General features: G+C 33.7%; 1 protein-coding gene across 1 annotated transcript in view; it reads right to left on the bottom strand.

The window, feature by feature from the left end:
• Positions 1 to 23,502, bottom strand: part of LOC306871740 (peripheral-type benzodiazepine receptor-associated protein 1-like) — a gene marked incomplete at its 5' end in the record, with an annotated part of 102,173 nt that overhangs the window by 38,714 nt on the left and 39,957 nt on the right. The window contains 4 exons of the mRNA XM_079419865.1: positions 8,198 to 8,350; positions 9,080 to 9,256; positions 11,899 to 12,027; positions 13,044 to 13,151. Coding sequence (XP_079275991.1) covers positions 8,198 to 8,350; positions 9,080 to 9,256; positions 11,899 to 12,027; positions 13,044 to 13,151 — 567 coding nt within the window. The remainder of the gene's footprint in view (positions 1 to 8,197; positions 8,351 to 9,079; positions 9,257 to 11,898; positions 12,028 to 13,043; positions 13,152 to 23,502) is intronic.

Here is a 23,502-nt window from a genome sequence, read left to right on the forward strand (position 1 = left end):
CTTAAATCAAAAATATCTAATTATGATAATAGAGAAATGAAAGCCATCCTTTTCAGATTCAATGATATTTTTGTATTAAAACCAGGAAAGAATAAATCAATGAAACAAACACTGCCATGATGTATATTTACACTATAAAAAATATTTTTGTAAATAAAACAAAGATTATTAACATTTTTACAAGAAGATACTATTTCAGTTTTTCAGCTTCAAAATTTCATGTCTAATTTATTGTTACTGGCCATTTCTGGTAATTGAAATTAACCAGCAATTTATGAAATTTGCTAGTATTTCAGTGAAATTTAAGTAAACATGGTTTTTACCATTTTTTTTTTCACAATAGTGAGAATTAGATTTTTTCACATTACAGTACATTACTAATAATTCAGGGATGTGTTGTCATATTCTTCATGAAATTAATTACAAAGCAAAAAATCTTAATGGTCTTAAAGTCAACATGAAATGCAATCTTTTAACAGTGCCACTTTATATTAGGTGGCCTTAACTACTATGTACTTACATTTAAATTAATAATTTGATACAATGCACTTATTGTGTGCATACATGTTTTTACATTGTAGTTATATTTTTAAAAATACCTATATGTAATTATATCTGTAATGATTGTTGACCCATTCTTACATCTTAACGCACTCTTAAACCGACCCATACCACCAAACCTGTCCCTAACCTCACCCATATCCCACCTCAATAGCAGCAGAAGTCTTTTGCAATACAATATGACCACAATAAATACATTGTACTTATTTTTTGATGCAAGTACATAGTAGTTAAGGCCACCTAATATAAAGTGTGACCATTTTAACTGCCATAATATGACCTATTTGCATATTTAAAGAAAAAAATGTAATAAAAACATGGACATTTCTTGTTATTAATTACCAGTTATGGAGAGATTCACACTTTACCGTCATTGCAGTCATAAAGTCCATTTACTGTAGCTAATTTAGTTGAAAGCACCAGTCATGGGAGAAGGTGACATTTGGTCACAGCTCGTCTTTACTCAGCGGGTTAAGGGTCAAATGCCTTAACGGCTAATTTTAGTGACCATACCTACTTATGCTCTAAGTGGACCTATTCCACTGCGGCCAAAGCCACGACCTGGTAACAGGATCAAACAGCCAACGCAGCACAAGTGGACAAGGAGACGTCCATCAGCTTCGTCAGCATTCAGACTCATTAACATCACACACTCTCACTTACTGCCCCACAGACCAAACTTCAGTCATATTCTACCAAAAGAGATCCATAATGAGAGGAATATTTAGTCTGATAGTGAATGTGATTTTATCACACTATAATGATTCAGCGCTGCAGGCGGCTTCAGGAAGTTAAAATCCCATTCATGCTCACCAAAGAGAAATTGAATAATAAAGCATAAATCTTTCAAAGAAAACCTACCATGGTATAAGCTATTGAAATCAAGCAACAGTTTTAAATGCATGTTTAATTTTGCAATGAACTTAAAAATATTGTTCTTTTACTACTTATAGTGTTGCATCTTGATTTTTTTTTATAATCTGATTTGCAAAAGAATTATGATGTTAATGCTAATTTGATGATGCTGATCTCAGAAACATAAAATAGTATCTTTTTTCACAAAATAAGTTTTATTATTATAAAAATTTATTTTAGCTCATCAAAAAAAAAACCAGACAAAATGGCAAATGTTTCATAATGTATTATTCATAATGTATTATTTTACTTAGAATCTGTAAAAGAGTGGAAAAAACTTTCAAATGCTCTATTTAATTACAAAGAACTTTATAAAATAAGCTAAATTTGCTTTTTTCACAAGATCTGTCATTTTCTGTGACTGTGAGGATGCATCTGGATCATGTTTGCGTTTCCTCGGGGTGAAAATGGGCTGAGAATTGAGCAAATAGTTGTAATCTGGCTCAGATTCAGACAGGAATCAATCAAAACTTGTCTTTGTCATGTTTTTTAAGAAACGAGCATTGGATTTCATTCAGGCTGGTGTTATCAAGAAATGATTCATAGGATGAGTTGATCATTCCATCATAAAACACAAGATATATCATAAAAGATTTTCTCTAATTTCTGATGGAGCAAATGAATGGGAAAATAGTTCTGGAAACAAGGCTGCTGAAGAAGTGGTTGTTGCTCTGTAATACAAAATCTAAGCAACAGTAACATGCAAAAAAAGTTACATAGCAATGCAAAATGATAAATCGGAATAAACCGCTCACAATCAGCAGCATAAAAACCCTCATCAGCTCAAATTATTACACGCTATTCGGCTGAAATCTGAATAAACAAAATGGTTCACATGATGAATTAACCAAGCAGGACTGAGCGACTAATTCAGATCTTATTTTTTATTAGCACACTGAAGAAAATGTTTTTTTTTAAGTTGTAAATAAAGATGACTGAAATGTGTTTTACAAGAAAATACTATTTCAGTCTTCAATATGTTGCTTGCCGCTTCTTTTTAATTAATTGTGAAAAATTTAGTTCAGTGCATCAGAGATCTCATTAACAACTCCTTTTCTTAATGTCAAGAAGAGACAGCATCGAATTAGCATGAATTTCTTATATGCAATGCATAAAACTCAATAATTCTGTAGTGAATAGAATAACAAATGTTCACAATTTAGCAAATCTGCCAGAAGACAAGACAAAATATTCTGGTAACATTTAAAGCTTTAAAGGTATTCATAATGCACATTGTAAAGCATTATTATATATGTTCATAAATAACTGTAACCAAAATGAAAATGCATTTGAAGGTTTGTTTGACATGCACTATACTTTCTAAAGGTGTAACAATATATAGGTATTATAATGTATTATAACTGTGGTTACAATTATTCAGTGCATCGGAAGGTGCATTACAAGGCATTATTAAGGCATTAATATACTTTTATAAAGCATTATATATAAAGGCTTTAAGTAAAGTGTTACAAATTTTCCTTATAAACCTAATCAGATCATGTTGATGTCTGATGAAGGTCATGAAGTCGGCTGAAACGTTTATAGTCACTGTTTATATTCAAGTCACATTTATTTCTATAGCGCTTTATACAATACAGATCGTTTCAAAGCAACTTCACAGTGATAAACAAGAAAACAACATTATTAATGTTCTTCAACTATGAAACAAATATGATTTCTGCTGTAAAGCAGCTCTAAAAATACAACAGTATCATGCATTCAGCTCAATTTAGTTCAATAAAAAAATATAAAGAAAGCAAAGTCTATGTTTGTACAGTGAGTGCGGCACTTTTCTTCTAAAGTTTAACATTTGAGTTGAACCTCTTGACTGAGCATCTGCCTTTTTGTTTTTGTCATTTGCACTTTATAATGCATAAAATCATCTGATGTTTAAAGGAAAGGAGTAAAAGCGCAGGACTGGCATCTAGCCAGTTGAACAGGCTCACACTCCAGCATCCCCAAAACACCCGTATAATGACAGATTTGTGCGTGCACTTTTAATTAAACTGACAGACACATGCAACTGCATTATCTAACAGTTGGGAAATGTTAGGTGGAGGTTGAAAAGCACATCTTTAAGGGCAGTTGACCCAAAAATCTTAATTCTGTCATAATTTGCTCATCCTCAAATTGTTCCAAACCTGGATACATTCTGCTGAAAACAGAAGAAGATATGTTGAAGAATGTGTGTAACCAAACAGCTGATGGACGCCATTGACTTCCATAGTATTTTTAATTTTTGTTTCAAACTATGGAAGTCAATGGTGACATTTACGTTGACCGTTTATGTTCAGAAAAAAGAAGGTCATACAGGTTTTGAACAACTTGAGGGTAAATGATGACAGAATTGAACTCTCTCTCAATCAAAATACATTAATTAAAGAGCATACATTAAAATACACTAATCAATGTACATTAAGACAATGGTTTTGTGAAAATGTTATGTTTAAATGTGTTTGATTTTGTTGACACAGAGTTAAAAGCTTCTATAGGGGATTTTATTATCACTTCAAAAATCAGGAAATACTGTCAACAGTCAGAATTTAATGCATTTTCACCATGTTTTTTGAATTTTTTTTTTTAAATGTTTCAGGCGAACGACATGACAATATATGACTAATATATAGATGGAAGGAATAAAGCTGGTGTGTGTAAGTGTTGCTGACGTGGAGAAAAACTCATGGCCTTTAAAAAGATGTAAAGGAACTGAAATCTACAGATGCAATAAGATAAAGTGTAATAAAATGAATGCTTAAATGTGTATTTTTGATGCATTGTTTTCACTAGTCTAAATGAAGACATGTTACAGAAGCAAAATAGCTTTACATTTGACTAGTGCATGAAAAATAACCAATGATTTGCTTGTAGCATCTTGCCTTAAATAGCTGATGTATGAAGGATTCTCACGAACACTGCATTGAAGTTATGAACAGGTCTGTGTTTATGTGCATGTCTGTGTTCATATGATCCCGAAAAGTCACCAAACACAACAGTGATAATGCATGTACACAGAGCGAATTATAACTAATATCAATGACCTTATAAATGGCAGTATTCTGTTTTGTGATTATGCAAAATTTTAAACTAGCACCTAGTCATCATTAACCACAACATGCTAATGCTAGTCACTAACAGGTCGAATTATGGAGAGGTCTCAATCTAGAGAGTGCTTCATTAGACAAAAACTGCTATTCCATTGTCCTAGAAGTTTAAATGTGCATATTTGAAAAAAGTTTGTCAACTTTTACTAAAACACTAGCATGTTAGCAGTAAAGCTAACATGCCAAAAACTCCCATTCTGATTATAAGACATCTGCACAGACAAACAGTTATGAGAGTATTTGTCTTTATTCTAAATTAAATGCAAAACTAATCCTCAAATTAGATACTTTATGGATTAAACGGTTTTATATTGAGTTCTCATGCATAGGCCTCCTGGTGGCTAAAGCTAACACTTGCTCACCATCCTATTCAGCTGCACCTTTAAGACTGAAAACTCAAAGTCAAATAAACTGATCAGAAACCGAACCTTCGACCTTATTTTATTTGCGTTAAGGTCGTTCGACTCCATACGCCAGCCTCTGTTCACTATAAGTACATTGCTGTAATCCCCGTGGACTACTGAAACGGGTAACTAGATCACTTCTTTAAAAAGCACCTTAATGGATTGGCATGCCTGCCGCTGGTTTGCTATTATAGCACATGCATTAAATGCATTGACTGTATTTCATGCATTTTGCTACTGTGATCTGTTTGCATATTCAAAATGTCACGTCTGGCTAAGCAGAATTGTTGTAAAACACCAAATTTTGTTACGCATCATCCAAACTAGGCCTAAAAGTGCCTCTTCTGTAGCTATTGTTTCATGCACAATAATGCACATACTTTATGCATGCAACGACACAACTGTGCAAGTGAGTTCTGAGAAGCTGGAAGGGCCGTAATCAGATGCCAGCGCTCGTCTACTGATGAGGACAGGTGAGTGTTATAATCGCTCCTGCACTGACGGCACGCGCACACACACACACACACACTCTCTATTCAATCTCACATAACACATGCATGTTACATCATTACAGCATTCATGCAATTATCACAGCTACAGGATGCTCTCTTCTCCGCAACAGCTCAAAGTATGAACACGTCACTACTGGTAAAAGTGACCTACCCCTGTCCTGTGAGCCGATGGAAAGCAAAGTGTCCGTGTTTGGGACAGCTGCAGGAATCTTTGGTTCGCTTTGGGCTGAAGTCGTACCTACCATCCAAAACCCTCTCAATGCTACCACGGCAACAGCTAGAGGATTATGGGACCGTACCATTCTGCTGTCAAAGGGGATTAGAGCGCATACAACATGGCCCCTTTCTTTCTGTGTGTGTGTGTGTCGCAAATGACCAGATTACCCTGTACTGCCATTCTCCTCCAGGCTTTACAGAGACGGTGAGGACATCTGAGATCGAAACTTCAAATGGTCAGTAAAGTGAGTGCAACATAGACTAGCAGTCTAAAGTTTGGCCATTTCACTAACTAACCAAGCATTTAGGTAGAAGACTTTTGCACACATACAGTATGCACAAACGTACATATTGATGAGAAAGAATGATTTAATCAACCTGATTAAGACTTACAAGAATAGTTCACCCAAAAATGAAACTTTGCTGAAGATTTACTCACCCTCAGTGTTTTTTAAAATCAGATTTGGTGAAATTTAGCATTACATCACTTGCTCAGCTACGGATCCTCTGCAGTGAAAGGGTGCCGTCAGAATGAGAGTCTAAAGAGCTGATAAAGACATCACAATAATCCAGAAGTATGTTTGTAGGAAACAAATCCATCAGTAAGACTTGTTAACTTTAAACCATTGCTTATGGACAAAATTATATAACCATTGCTTATGGCCATAATTCTGATGAGTCCATAATCCAGTGAAAAAGTCCTTCTCCTGTTGTCTCTCACATTAATATCTAGCTACATATTTGTTTAGAGCTGTTCTGGAATGTTTTGGCTTGTAAACGGTGCTTGATCTGTGCAGATTTCTCTCCTGATTCAGACCAGACCATTTTTTTCACTACAGGAAACATTATGGATTATGGACTCTAGATTTTAGCCTAAGGCAGTGGTTTGAAGTTAAAAACATCATAATGATGGATTTCTTTTTCCAAACACGCTGCTTTTGTCTTCTCAAGATGTTAACTGATGGACTGGAGTGGTGTGGATTATTGTGATGTTTTTATCAGCTGTTTGGCTCTCATTCTGACGGCACCCATTCACTGCAGAGCATCCATTGCTGAGACACTGATGTGATGTTTCTACAAATCTGATGAAGAAACAAAGTCATCTACATCTTGGATGGCCTGAAGGTGAGCACATTTTCACCCATTTTTAGATGAACTATTCCTTTAAAAGTGATAATTGTTGCAACACTGGAAAAACTAAACTGAAAAAACAGTCATAAATTTTGCTAATTAAACATGCCTACTGCACCTGATTAAATTGGAAAATGGGAACACACACACACACACACACAGGTTTCAGTATATAGAGTTGCTCATTAGCTAGTATTACAGATTATGGTGTAGTCCATTACATAAGAGCAGAAACAACATTCATTTGAGTGTAAACACAAAATAAGCCCTGAAAAACCCCACAGGAACAGACACATCATAACACACACACACACACACAGACACACTATAATCCGACTCCTGACCGGCCGCTTTCACAGAGGTTCAGGAAGAATCCTCTAGATAGCCGTTTATATCAATGACACTTCAGAGCGCAGAGAAACGGCCGAGCAATAACAGCATTACAACAGTTCACCAGTGGATTGAGAGGATTACGCCACACTGGTCAGCATGATGCAGGCCAGCGGGTCTCAACTGGTTTTGCTTCACAAGAATCACGACCCAGATTTTACACGAGGTAACCGACCACTAAAATGACAAATTACTGCAGAAAAGTAAATAAAAATGTTAAATTTAAACCAAGAACGGCATGTAATACGTAAATAAAATCAAATAAAGCTGACTAAACCTTTGTAGGGGAAAAAAACCCAACAAAAAACATGAGCAACAGTACAAAGAAAATATTTTATATTTTGAAATGATTACAAATAGTCAGAAATTTTTAGCACCCGATAAAAAAGAAAACAATATGATATCTATTTGAACTAAAACGCAACAAACTAAACTTGTTTTATAAAATAAACTACACAATTAAACTAAAATTCCCTTAAAATCAAACCAAACCTTAAAATTTTGACCATAAAAATATTTTTTTTCTTTAAATAAAATAAACATCGAAATAAAATCTAAAAAAATGATAAACGAGAAAATATTTAAATAAATAAAAATAGCTATAATTTTTTATTTAAATTTTTTTTGTTTTTGTTTGTCATTTTCATGTAGTTTAACTGGATGTACTAAAATAACTAAAACAAAAATAGGCTAAATAGGCATTTAAAAAAAAAACTAAAAATCACAACAAAATTACTAAAACTTCAGATTAAAATAAAAACGCAAAATACACAAATAAAACTACTCCAAAATACTAATAAAAAATACAACATCTCAATAATACTAAAATAACACTGCCATTGGCCCATTTAAATAATTCATATTTTTTGCTAAATAAAGAATAAATAATATATTGTATAATATAAGCATTCCTGTGTTGCATCAGAGAGCGAAAGCGTTTGCTCAGTGTTGGGAAACATGCTCTCACCCTGCCGTCTCGGTCCTGTGTCTCTGAAGGGTTTTCTGTCGTGGCACTGCTCTGGTCTCTGGAGGAGGTGACAGACAGCTGCCTCTGCAGACGTAACACCTCCTTCTGAGACTCCTTCAGGAGACGCTCAAACTCACTGACTCCCATAGGACCCTGAGAGAGAGAGACGTGATCAATCATCTCAATGACATTCACACATTCACAGCTTTAGGAGCAGTTCACATAAATAGTCCTGCGGTGTGACAAATGAATTTCTGTGCCAGGTTCAGACTTCAAATGTATGTCCATGTACTAAAAGAATGTGTTCAGTAAATGCTGACTGTGCAGTATATGACATCACCAGCAGGTGACAACAGAAGTCACAATAATGAAAATGCATGAGGGAACTGAGAACCGAAACACATGAGCAACTGCGAGAAATCATGTTAGAAATTTAGTAATTATTACAATCAACAAGTTGGTCAGATATTTTAAGTTAAAAAAATACTATATGAGATCTAAATAAAATAAAATGATTCTGATGCAAATATAAATAAATAAATGCCAAAATGAAAACTAAAATAAGACTATGGCAGCTAAAATGCTGAACTAGAATAAAAAAATAAAAATAAAATAAAAAATAGGACCAGGTGCCAGTTGCATAATGACTATGACTGTGCCTTAAGAACTAGTTTGACCAACTATCATTTGGCCAAGAGATAATCAGTCTCACTTTTCTGATTAAAATTGTGCCAATCTACATTTTTGTAACTGACTTTAAACAGTTATGCAACCGGCCCCAGATCTATTGAGATTCTGATGCAAATCAGTCATTTTTTAAGCATCAGTACTAGTGATGCTTGACTTATTAAAGATGCCGTATGGTTTCAGTGAGGGAGATACCTTCCCCTGTCCCAGCCGTGTCTCCAGCTGTCTGCACTCCTGCTGCAGCGCTGCGATCTGTTTGTCTTTACACAGCAGCGTGTCTGCGTGCTGCGCCAGGTCTCTGGCTCTCTGACGGGCAAACGCACGCTTGTACTGCTCCACAGCGCCCACTTTCACCGGCATTGGAGTATTTACCTGGAAACAGCAGGAGTTTATATAGAAATCATCTACAACAACTACAATCAGTGTTATGAATTACTCCAGCTGTCAATCACAGCATTCCACCAATCAGAAAGGACACAGAGGACACGCCTTCAGATAAACCAGCCAATCACATGCTATTCTTGGATTTGCATTTCAAAAAGGAAATATCAGTGCTTCATATCACAGTTCACAAATGATGTCAACACTGACTGAACAATTTAAAGGGCCCTTCACACCAAGGACAATAACTGTAAGTTTTAATAATCACTGTACTTCAGAAACATAGTGAAATCCACCACAACTATAACAATAACAGCACTTTATAATCCACCTGTGTGGATGATATTATAGTTATTGCTATAGTTATAGTTTTTATGTATTTATCTTTTTTTTAGTTGTCGATGGACTTTAAATCAATAGGACATTTCCACACTTTCTTTATTTTAAAATAAAGTGTATAAAAAACAAAAATTGGCAGCTAAAATTATTAAAGCTAAAATCATATTATTATCCTTTGCATTATGTTATAATAATAATAATAATAATAAATATATATATATATATATATATATATATATATATATATATATAAAATTATTTTTGTTGTTGTTACTAAAATCTTAAAGTTAATAATTATAACAATAAATTATAATATTATTGAAATAAGTAACAAATTATAATAATTAATACACTGACACAAAATGATTAAAGTCAAAATTATTATTATTGTTATTATTATGGTTTCTACAAGGATCAAACAGAAAAGCAAATAAAAAAATAAGAAGCGAAAGAGCTTTACTATAGTGTTGATTGTAAAAATTAGGAAAATCAACTGAAAACACAGCTAAAAAATATTTTAGTTAAAACTAATCTTAGTTATCATTTTAGTAATAGTTATATTTTTCTTTAGTTATAATTCTTGGTGTGAATGTTTCCACATTTTTTATTTTTTTTATATTTTTATAAAAAAAGATGATAAAAACAGACACAATATCTAAAGCAAAATTAATTAATTAATTAATAATAATAATAATAATATATTTTAACTGCAATATAACAATAAAACAAGAGAAACTTTAGTACAATATAATAAAGTCAAGTTGACTTGCACTGTAAAATGTTTGGGGGAAATTAATACAATACTCCTCTAGAAACACTATAAAACATATATAAGTAACAGGTGTTGTGCTGTGAGCGTCAGTCATTACCCATGAGCACCTGGGAGCTGACGGGTGGCAATACAGGTGGACTAGAATTACAGTGTACCAGACATACAGAGGGGTGAAGGGCGAGGATACGCTGTCCAGACTTTCTCATACACACACACACACACACACACACACACACACACACACACACACACACACAGACACAGACACAGACACACACACACACATCATCATTCACTCCTCTACTGCAGTATTGTGTGTAGTTTCGTCTTGTCTTATGTAACCAGTATTGTTGCTCTACATCAAAAGCTCAAAGTCACTGTAAAACAGAAGCTTGTTTAAGAACAGATTTGTAAAGTATTTAACTAGTCACAGTCATTCAGAACAAATTCAACAGCAAGAAAAGTCAATAAAAGCTCAATCTGTGGTTTGGCTTTTTATATTTGAGACAGAAGAGAGCACTGAATGAGCCATGAGTGTGTTTGATAAGTAAACACTGGACGGGTTTTTCAGGTCAACTGCTCTATATTGTTTCGTTCAGTTCAAAAGACGCTAAATGACAGGGTTCAATATCCACCAAAGGAAAAGAGGCAGATAATAAATGCAAAAATCCAGTAATAATTTAATAGTTCCATCAAAAACATATTTTGCAATCATTTATTCATCGTCTATTGCATTAAAAGTATAAAATCAATCTAATGTCTTCATATTCAGACTTACAAGAAAAACCAAAAAGATTGCCTGTACTTTTGCACTGATAACTGAAATGCATTTTAGGCAAAACACAACAGGGGTATCTTAAATTGATTAATCACAGTACATTTAGTTGTACTGTTGTGTTGAATTACACGTTTTCTGAAATGTTATGTTGAAATACGCAAACGAAAAAGGCATGATTGAATTAAATATGCACTAATCTGCATAAACGTCCAGAATTAAACACTAATTAAAGTCAGGTTCAAAATTCATCTTTAATTTGTTGACATATTAGAGTTAAAGATTTTTACAGGGATGATTTTACATTTCTCTATCAATCAGAAAATGCTGTCAACAACCAGAAAACAAGGCTACATTTTACCATGTTTTTAGGGAAAAAATACGTTACATAAATCAGTGGAAATGACATATGAACTCTCTAAAACCCTTCAGAATATAGATTGGAAGTTTAGTCTAAATACTGCTGAAATGGAGAAAAAAAAAACTTTAAAAAGATATGTATTGGAATTGAAATCTGCTGAAGCAAATACATCAAGTGTAATGAAATAAACACTTAAATGTGCATTTTGAATGTTTTCTTTCCACTAGTCTAAAAGACGACGTGTTATGGAAGCCACAAAATTTGCCTGTGCATGAAAAAAACAACAGTTTTGCCTGAAAGTGTTTTACATCAAATGCTAAAACTCATGCTGTGATGCATCAACTCTAGACACTAAATCATATGAAGCTGTATAATTGTGCACGCACCACTTTCAGGTTGGCTTCCTGTAGTTTCCGCGCTCTCTCCTCCAGACGTTTGGCGATGACGGCGAGTTCGGTGTTCTTCTTCCTCAACCTCCTCACTTTCTCCTCCGTCTCTGGAGAACTGCTCTTCCTCTGACGAAACATGGATATTAGAGACTTAGTATTGGAGAATAAAGAGAGAATCTGAGAAACTGATAGCAATATCAAATATGTTCAAAGGGGTGAAGTATAAACAACAGATTCAGGCCTAGTACTGCAGTGTGTATTTAAAAATGTGATATTTAAAACAAATCGTGTCACACCAGGACAGTTTGAGAACTGCAAGCAAGTTCAAATGTGATTAAATATGAAAAATATAAAGGGCTTATATTAAGAGAATTTTCCTTGGTCTTTTGAGATAAAATATTTGAATGTGCTACGTAAGGGATAAATGTGCATTCAACCAATCATTTCCACAAAATAAACCCAAACATGATTAGTATTAAGTGCTGCAATGCTATTTTTCCATATAAATAAATACTAGCACATGCAATATTGATTTGCGCAAAAATGACTGCAAAACAGCACATTTACAAATAGAAAATGTTAATACAAAACTAAATTATGATTAACGTTATAAGGAAGTGCCACTTAAGCATCACTGATGCTATTATTAATTTTTATATTTTCTGTTTGCAGTATTGATTTGAGAATTAATGCTTGTAAAAGAGAAAATGTTAAGGAAAATTGAAATCATAATTTACATTATAAGGCATATAAGGTTTATCACTGACATACTATTATAACTTTTGTTATTATTTTGAATTTTCATATGTTGTTTTCACTTATTTTAAAGTAATTTGTCATTTTTTTATTTTTGTCTAGAGTTTTTTTTTTATTAATGTCTATTTATTAGTTTTAGTTATTGTAGTACTGGAACTAAACTAAATTAAATGTGAAACGTTTTAAATATTTCATTTGTTTTAAGTCAAAAAAAGTTTCAGTTAAAAAGTAAAAACTGTGTATAAAAATTTGAAAAATGTTCCAATACAAATTCTACATTTTCAAATGAACATACTGAACAAACAAATCACTTAAAATACAAATGCAAATCAATTCGGTGGAGATGTTTGAATGCTCAGATGATCTGCAGGACTATGAGGCCTCACCAGTATCCTGTTGTCCTCTCTGAGAGCGTTGCATGATTTCTCCATCTCCTCCAGCGCCCGCAGCAGCTCCGAGTTCTGCCGCACCAGGAACCCGTAGTCCCTGCCATTCTGAGGAGAGCAAACACACAAGAAGATCAGTTTGAGCTCTAGCATGAAGATCTCTAAAGCGTCTGGAGGACCGACAGACACTCAATCCGTCCAGCTTAATTCATCCGTCACAGCTGAGAAAGAAACAAATAAAGAGAGGAGCAGATACAGAAGACAAACCCTGTGACGCAAAGAGCAGAAAATACAGCAAAATTACATCAAACCACTCAAGGTGGTAGTTTAAGATATTAAAGGGGTGTTTTTAGGTACTAAACCAAGTGGAAAACACTTTATCAGCATACGACAGCCACGATGCTGGTCTTTAGTTAATGGTTTCAGCTTGTCCACTGAAAAACCCAATAAATATGATTTTAAAGTGTGCAGTAAATAATTCAGGAACTAATATGAAATCATCATAAATTTGACCAAAATGTCAGAAATGAGTATCCTTCCTGTGATGAAAAGAGCAGAAAATACAGAAAAACAAAATCATAAACCACGTAAGGCATGCAAACAGTGATTTTACCATAGTAAAGTTTTTTTTTTTAGTATTAAACCAAATGGACAAAACTTTAATTGTGGTAATTCTGTATACTGTATCAGCTCTCTATGAACAGCTTCAGTCTCTCCACTGAAAACCCCACTAAATATGATTAAAAAACACCAATAAACAATACATAATTCAAGAACTCAGCATTAAACTATGAGAAATTTGACCAAAATGTCAGAAATGCTCCATCAGCGCTCCTCCCGCATTTGCTCTTTATTTCTCATCACTGTATCCGCCCGCTGGCGAATCTGAAGGGTGACAGCTTTGATTTCAGCAGAGCGTGTTTTGTTCATGTCATGCCAGCTGGAGCTGGTGTCATTCCAGGGTGAAGGGTGGTTTCACTGAATATAAAGCCACACAGAGATGTTTAGCCTCAATGGGAGACGTAAATACAGGACTGTACACAGCACACATGATTTTAGCAACGCACTGCAATGGATTTTGTTAAAGAAATTAATCCTTTTATTCAGCAAGGACACATTCATTTGATCTGAAATGACAGTAAAGACATTTCTAATGTCACAAAAGATTTCTAATTCAAATAAATGCTATGCTTTTGAACTTTTTTTTCCATAAAAAAAACAAAAACGTATCACAGTTTCCACAACAATATTGGGCAGCACAACTGTTTTAAACTCTGATAATAATCAGAAATGTTTGTTGAGCAGTAAATCAGTATATTAGAATGATTTCTGAAGATCATGTGACACTGAAGACTGCAGTAATGAGGCTGAAAATACAGTTTGATCACAGAAATAAATAACACTTCACAATATATTCACATAGAAAACAGCTATTTTAAATTATAATATATATATATATATATATATATATATATATATATATATATATATATATATATATATATATATATATATATATATATATATATATATATATATATATATATATATATATATATATATATATATATATATATATATATATATATACACACACTATATTCTTGATAAAATAAATGCAACCTTGGTGAGCAGAAATTAAACTGACCTCAAACCTTTGAACAGTAGAGTATAATACATTTTAATAATAGTAGGCTAAATAATACAATGTATACCCAACATTTTGAATTTAAATGGTGTAAATACACATTAAACACACAAAATCACACTAGGCAGAACCACTTCTGAGTTTATGGATAATTCGAGTTTGTCTTATTTTATCATCACTGAAAGCAAAAAGCATATCACAAAGCATCAAAACTACAATGCTCCAGTTTCAATAAACTTCACTCTATGTTGATGCCTTTGAAATATACACACAGCTTTTTAATCTGTTTTAGTTGAATCCCAACACACTGCCTTTGTTGGTGTCGACTGGGTTTTACTATTGCATCAGATGAAATACAAAGCAGCTGCTCATCCTACTGCTGATTCTAGCTGTACAGACGCCAATCCAGACGTCTGCTGAGTGCAACTGGGATGCAATCACTCTAGGGTCAATATGCATGATCATATTTAGAGCCAAAGAGAAATAACAATATATGAATTAGAAACAATGCAAGACCCCAATAAGAGCCACAACCTCTAAAACCTCCACTGCTGAATTATAATATTCATGAGAGTCATTCTGCAGTCATACAGGTTTGTCACTATCTTAATACACTTTAAGTAATGTTTAAGAGCCCTGTCAATCATGTGTGAAAGCGATCCTGTCTGTGCACCGGCTGTGATTGGCCTCTTATCCGAGCGCTCGTGTCTCCCGCCGGGGCTGTTGGGATATGATAGATGCCTGCTCGTTACAGAAGCATCTGCGCTGGACGCCAGGACCATCCTTTTGTTCTGATTATGGATGGGTCGTGCCGCTCTACATTAATAGTTGCATCTCAGATGCGAAAGGTCTTGGAGCAAAGCTCATCTCCATTAAAACACAGACCTCCATTAGCAGCATAATGGAGTCGACAGGGGTTCCCCGCGCACAGATGGGCTTTCTGCTCGAAGGAAGAGAAAACACTCGTGTAAGCCCACATCCGGCAGCATTCCCCGAGTCAATTCCCAACAAAATGACTACATATTTCATCCTAAAACTGAGGAAATTACATTGAGACTAATGTCTGAAATTAATAAATATAAGGCTTATTTTAGCACAATGCAAAGGTTTGCATTTTGACATTATTTCCATGACAATTCATTCTAAAATACTGTATTACAGTAATGATAACCTAATGCAAGTAACTAAGAAAGTTACAAAAACTAAATAAATGAAACAATAACAATAAAATACAAATAAATAAAACATATATGCTTTAGGGAAATTTGTTTAATAGTCCCAAAAATGCAAAAACTTTTAATGGTTATAAAAGAGGCTTAATTTTCTTTATGCAAAGTATAATCTCTTATTTTTATCATATCTATAATATCAGACTGCATGTGATTTATGATTTATAATGTGCATCAGCCAGCTGCATTTTGACATTATTCTGATGACAACTCATTCTAAAATACTATATTATATTAATGTCAATCTAATGAGAATCACATTCAGAAAGAAAGAGAAATGAGAGTAACAAAAAAAAAGGAATAAATAAAATGTCTTTGCATCAGGCAAATGCACTTAATAGTCCTAAAATAATGAAAAATGTGCAAAAAATTAAATAAAAAAATAATGGTTATAAAGAATGAATGTAAGGTAAAAGTCACTGCACAAGTTCTCAATGTAAATTTAATGCTAATTTAATGCTCAATTCCCTTAAAACACAATGATTTATGATTTATAATGTGTATCATTCCATTAGACAGATTTTCAGGTTATACGAGACATAAATGAGAAGGAAAACACTCATTAGCTTCATGTCATTAATTTTACACAGATGTCATATATCATTCCTTATTCATCACTCGTTCTCTTTCACACACACACACACACACACAATCTTGACACACAGGAGTTTACTCTCACTATTATACGCTCTCATTCATGTTTTCCAGTAAATATCTCCTGACGACCTGTTGGAGCGATTAATTATGAGAATATTTATTATATGTCTTAACTAGCATTTAACTAAGACACACACCATATGCTGCTGGATTCCATTCTCTTAAATTAAATTATTTACTTTACATCCCCTGTGAGAAATTAAGTAATGTTCCAACCTTTCAATAAACATCAAGAATGAAAACTTTAATGCTGAATTTAAAATAGGATGGTTGAAATTAATATCAATATTGTATTTATTATATTACAATTTTAATATTAGCTCATGATATCATGTTTTATCATTTTTATTGATATATTATAATTGAAAATTCACAAGTTTTAAAACACATTTCTATTTATTTTGCATTGGCACTTCTATCACAACCTAGTGAACCTATATAAGCTTATTTCCGACATAGAATAAAAAATATTTAAAAGTAATTGCGACTTTTTTTTATCTCACAATTCAGACATTTTTCAGTCTGCTGTTCATACTTTTTTTCTCAGAATTCCGAGTTTATAACTTGCACTTAATAACTCACTTCTCGCAATTCTGACTTTTTCTCAGGATTCTGACCTTACATCGATCTCACAATTATTAACTTGCAATCATGAGGTATAAATTCACAATTCAGAGAAAAAAAGTCAGAAATTGCAATTTATAAATTTAAATTGCTAGTTTACATCTAGGACTTCAAATCAGAATTAATAACTTGCAATTATAAGGAAAGAAGTCAGAAATTGTGAGTTTACGTCTCGCAAGTCAGGCTTTTTGTTCAGGATTCAGTTAACTCGCAATTGCAATTGTAAAGAAAAAAAACTAATTGAGAGCTTTTATAATTGCATGTTTACATCTCACAATTCTGACTTTTTTAACAGAATTCTGAGTTTACATCTTGCAAATTAATAACTTACTTTGATTGTGAACTAAGCTCGCAAATTTTTTTTAAATAAATTACGAGTTCACATCTTGCAATTTTGTCCTTTTTCCTCAACTCCAAGTTTATGTCTCTCAATTAATAATTTGCAATTGTGAGATATAGCTTTCAATTATGAAAAAACTCTCTTACAATTCTGACTTTACATCTTGCAATTAGTAACTTGCAGCTGCGAGTTTATGAATCGCAATTGCAAGTTTTTCTCCGAATTTTTTCAGAAATACTCACTTCAGCTTCACTTATTTTAAATGTAATGATTCTGAAACAAACAAGTTGTTGTTTAAAAACATATTGTCAAGTTTGGGTGAAATATTCCTTGAATCACTCCTCCTGAGGACGGGTGGCCGTCTGCATTTGTTACTGCATAGACAAACACACTGCAGGTGTGGGAAGATTCAGGCGGAGAAAAGACTGTCTGCTGGAGTTCCCATCATGCCCCTCTCTCTCTTCCTCTCTAATCAACACAGATACAAACAGAGATAATTGAAGGCTGCGTGCCGCTTTCAAACGCACGCTGACCCGGCAACGAGTCTGGAGGCGGTTTCCATGGCAATGCCACTTTTAAGCCAGCGTTCCATCAGCCGTTTCTGCTAAAGGCCACAGAGTTTGTTACTCCGGGGAAATAACATTAACAAACACATAACGAATGAAGCGCAGGTGGCGACCCCTGCGTGCGAGGAGAGACACAGGTGGAGCTGTTCTCAGATCAGTGACAACACCGTCTACAAGCAAATGTTTCAGGGCTCTTTCATGAAGTGCGTCGGCCCCTGGGTTACCAGCACAAAGACTCGCCTTTAACAAATTGGGCCGTTTCAGCCAAGAACTCCACGGGAAGTCAATTAATCAGAGCGAACTCAGCAAAGAGAAAAAAGCCCATCTAACAAAGGTCTGCCGGAGTAAATCTGAGCTCGTAATTGTGGGTGACTAACTGACCTTGAAAGGAAAAAGATGGAGAAATGCAATGAATTTGAACATTATCATCACTGTTCATTAAATTTATGCATGGAATAAATTTAGAACTGGAGAACAGTACATAAATACTATACTAGATTACGCAGTGAACAAATGTTTTAAGTCCGTAAAACTGGTTTGTTAAAACTGTTAAAGGAATAGTTTGCCTGAATTCTGTCATCATTTACTCATCTTAATGCCATTTCTTCCATTAAGCAAATACAGCAAATTAAATCTAAGGCAGAAGTACGATTTGCATATTTTTCTGTTGCTTTTGCATCCTTTATGGAGCTTGAAGAGTCAATTCTGTGATGAACTGCTTGTGCTCCTCTATTGCTTCAGATAAAAACATCTGCTAAATGCATTAATGTAAACGTAAATGAAAGTCCTCATCACTGTCTGCATTTATTATATCGAAACTGCAGCATATAAATTCTACTACACTTTGCTAGAGCCCTACTGTATGATTTCCTTTGAGAAAATCTAGCATTGTATCACTTACACAAAGAAACTTCAATACAACTCATTAAAAAAAATGTTTGGTTTAACTTGAAGAAATTGTAACAGAAACATACCATTGCACAGTGTAATGTACTTTTTTCAAAGTAGCAGTAATAATAATAATAATAGTAATTATAAATAAGGAATATTGACAAGTTTTAACTGCAAACATTTGTTGTGCAGCAATTTGTTTGCCAAAAATAAAAGGCATTGTTTAAAAGATGTATTGTGCATGCTTTGTGTATTTATTTTATTAATACCATTTTTTTTAATAAATTTGTATAAAATCATAATTTGTTAAAGGTTTAGACATGTTTTTTTATTATTCAAATTTAAATTTAAAAACTTCATTTTTTTTACACTTTTAATAAATTGTTGTTAAATTGTATATGTTTCATGATTTTAATTAATTAGAAATGTTTTTTGATCACTAACATTTAATTTCAACATTAAAATAGAATCCAGAAAAACTAAAACAAGGACCAAAAAGAACCAAAAACAAAAAAATAATTGAATTAAATTTGGAAAAAAATAACAGGGAATTTGGGAAAAATAAAATGGAATTCATAGACTCTACTCTACAAAAGATATACAGTCTTAAATAGTACTGTAAAAGTACTGAAATCAAGGGTTGGAAAGACATGGTGGTAAATGGAGTAAATAATGGCAGTATTTTGATTTCAGGTGAATTATCACTCAAAAACTCTCAAAAGTGACTTTACAGTGCCGTTAAACTCCAGCAGTGAGAAGCGAATAATAAGTCCAGAATATGTCAGGACATCAGTTTTGATGTGACAGTCAAACTGTGACATGTCAGAAACACTCGACTAGATACACCGTCTAGAACTGGAGTGGGATTATTAAACATTCAGTTTGGGTGAGAGTGAGAGACAGATAAACAGACTGACAGACAGATGACATGTCAAATCATTTTCAGAGCAGCATAAAAACATCCTGACACACACACACACGACAGCTGAAGGAATGGAGTGAAAACAGGAAGGCAGCGATAAACAGAGAGAGACAAACGAGGATGGCGAGTGCACCTGCTAATTTGTCACTTCTTAAAAACTGTAAATCAAAGCGATACAAAGAATCCATGAAATAAACATCTGTTGTGAATCTTTACACATCTAACATCAAAGTGGAAAATTCATAGAATATCAGAAGTATATACTAGTCTATTTTTGCCTTCAGAAAACTAAAATACGAGAAATAATTCACAATGTCACATAATGAAACAGAGACTGATTGTGACTAGGGTTATTATAGTTAACTAAAACCAGAAAAATAAACTGTCATTAAACTAAATGTTAACTTGAATACAATTTTAAATGGGTGGATGAGGAGATACCCGCTTTTCATGTAAAATGATTTGAGTACCCAGAAAAGCGCTGAATAAAATTATTATTAAAAATAATCTAACTTTTTTTTTTAATTCAGCAAGCTGCCAAAGCAACATTTCTTTCTTAGCCCTGCAGTAAAAAGGTTCTATGGATGTTAAAGGGGACATCAGATTCCCCACAAGTTGACATATACTTAAAAATTTAAAGTATAGTTAAAATTTCTCAATGGTAGTGTAAAACAACACCCTTTTTACCCTGACAAAAACAGCTCTGTTCACAGCAAGTCGTTTCAGTGCATGTCTCTTTACATGATAATGAGGTCTGCTCACCCCGCCCCTCTCTTCTGTGGGGTGATGAGCCGCTCTCATAAGACTGTTCACTTTAGACACATTTAACCGTGGAATTTGCTAACTAGCACATTATTAGGAAAGATTCTGGATCACGAATGATTTGCCACAAACATAGATGCACCCAAAACAAACGTAATCCTCTGTGTCTTCAGCAGCTGAGATGTCAGGAGTAAATGACGACTGCTATGTTCATTATTACATCCAACGACAAAACACCTCAATCGCTTACAAGACATTCTTGTCTACATCTGCTCCGACGGTGAAACAATGGCGGACTGTTTACAGCTAATTTAGGACGGGTCTGTGCTAAAACACCAGTGTCAATCAACAATCGTGGGAGGGGCCTGGGTCTGTGTGACGTACATCAGGCCAGAATCTGTGAATGGCTTCATTTGAGAAAGGGGTTATTATTTTGAGGGATTTTAAAAAATCCGGCAAATGGGTGGATTTGTATCATTGTTGGTTGTGTACACACACTGCCAACACACATTTATATTCAAACACCATGTAAAAGTGAATTTTTACTTCTGATGACCCTATTAAAGGTTCCTCATGGAACCATCGAGGCCTATAAAGAATCTTTATTTGTATGAGTGCATCCATACTTCTGGTAAAATAACACTTGCACTTCCCTTCTTAAATTCCTGTAAACATGCACGTGACCAAATCTGCCTCTCGCAGGTTAAACGAAAACACAGACATCAGCATTTTACCATCAACAATCCCCCAGAGACGAGAAACCACGAGCAGACCAGCTGTTACGAGCAACACAATAATAAAACGTGTGTGAACCCTACAGAGACACACATACACCAGACGTCTGCAAGAGACAAATGTCTAATGCTGTGAGTGTATTACAATGCATGTTTAAAACAGAGATTATTAGATTATACAGATAATTGTGATATTTACAAAGCCACTGAATTGTTTTTCAGAGTATGTGCTGCTATTTCTCTTCAGCTGCTGGATGATAAAGCAGGTGAACAAAAGCCAAAAGATGCACACTGAAGGAAGGACCTGAGGGATATTTACAAAAACAAGTGCCTAGCAACCACACAGAAACCTAACAACACTCTAATTCTCCTTACGTATTCTTCAGTATATGTAAAAATTGAGTTTAGACTCTTCCTCTGGTAACTGGTCTTCTGAAAAGCCGCAGCTCCCATGTTGATTGACTGGTCTCGTCCTGTGCTCCGTCTCTAATGAAAACAAAAACCGCTCTCTCCACACCAATAACAAGTGCTGGGAAAGAGACTGTGATTAGAGTTTCATCCTGTTTCCTGAGAGTCAGGACAGCTCATGATTGCCTTCTCTAGATAATGGTCATGTTCAGACGAGAGCACTAGTGCACTGCTTACTGCATACTGCGCTGCCTATTATTGTAACACTGCACTTAAAGCCTTTATATATTAATGTATTATAAAGTGTTATTAAAGGGTATGATGCATCATAATTATTCATAATGTGCATTTGTTGTAAATAACCAAATTTAAAATGCATAGTTTAACAATGAATTGATAAGTGTCATAATGTATTGACTGTGGTTACAATTATTCATGAGACTGTACAATGCATTATAAGGTGCATTACAAGGCATAATTAATGCATTAAAACTACTTTTATAATGCATTACACAAAGAATTTAAGTAAAGCATTACCCCTGAGATTTTTTTTAAAACTAGTATGTGAAAAAGTATGCAGAGATGAAGGTTTCAAACAGTAATATGCATGCTGAATTAACTCAGCTAGTGGCATCCAGTTTTTAGTTTTCAATGCATTAAATATTCTTTTTCTCTATATCTAATGTTGTCAAAATAACCTAACTTTTGGCAGTCAGATCAAAAAATGAGTCAAAAACGAGACTGAAATGGAAATGGTAGCTCAAGTTTTGCACATTGCATTGTGGTCTACAGTTTTCCTCTAGTTCATCCGGGCATTTAGCATTGAGTTAGGGATTTGGGGAAAGGGGAATCATTTTTCATTGCAATTTTAAATGCATTTAAAAACAAAAAAGAAGATCTCCAGGTTTGGTGAATATATACAGTATCAATAGACTTCAAAATATTATTGATACTACTACAACTACTACTATTATTATTATTATTATTATTATTATTAAATAACATTTATAAAACATAACTACAATATTTTACTGTAGAATAAAAATAGAGTATTTTAAGATATAAAAATAAAATACTGTAATAATTTTATAATATTACAAAAATAACAACAACAATAATAATTCTATTTACTAGTAGAATAATTAAATATTTAAAAATATGAAATATTATTAATGCAATATTTTACTGTAAAATAAATTATATAATATTAATTAGTAGTAGCAATAGTAGTAAAAAAAAAAAATACTATATAGAAAAATATAAAGAAAATAAAAAATATATATTTTACTGTATAATTATAAAATTACAATCGTAATATTTTTGGCGGTCTTAAATTCTTCCTTTTCAAACGTTCAACCATCAAGCTTTTATTTTCAGGGAGAACTTCAAGAAGCCCTTAAAGCTTCTCGTGTCAACAGCAGTTGGTTTATAAGCACTTCATATCCTGATTTAAATGTTATTTTGATGAAATCGTGCAGCGCTAGTGTGACACTGATATTTCAAACATAGTCAGCGGCTGCTCTATACGTCGAAATACTGAAGGTCACACGGCTCAGCCTTCACTAGCACTTGTGTTTCGGACAAAACAGTGCTTGACATTTACAATCAGACACGTCTACACAAAATTACTGACCTTTTTCTTGAAGCAATGCAAAGAGTTGACGGTTTAAAACGCAAT

The sequence above is a fragment of the Barbus barbus genome, assembly GCF_936440315.1.
Source record: "Barbus barbus genome assembly, chromosome: 6".
Taxonomy (NCBI): Eukaryota; Metazoa; Chordata; class Actinopteri; order Cypriniformes; family Cyprinidae; genus Barbus; species Barbus barbus.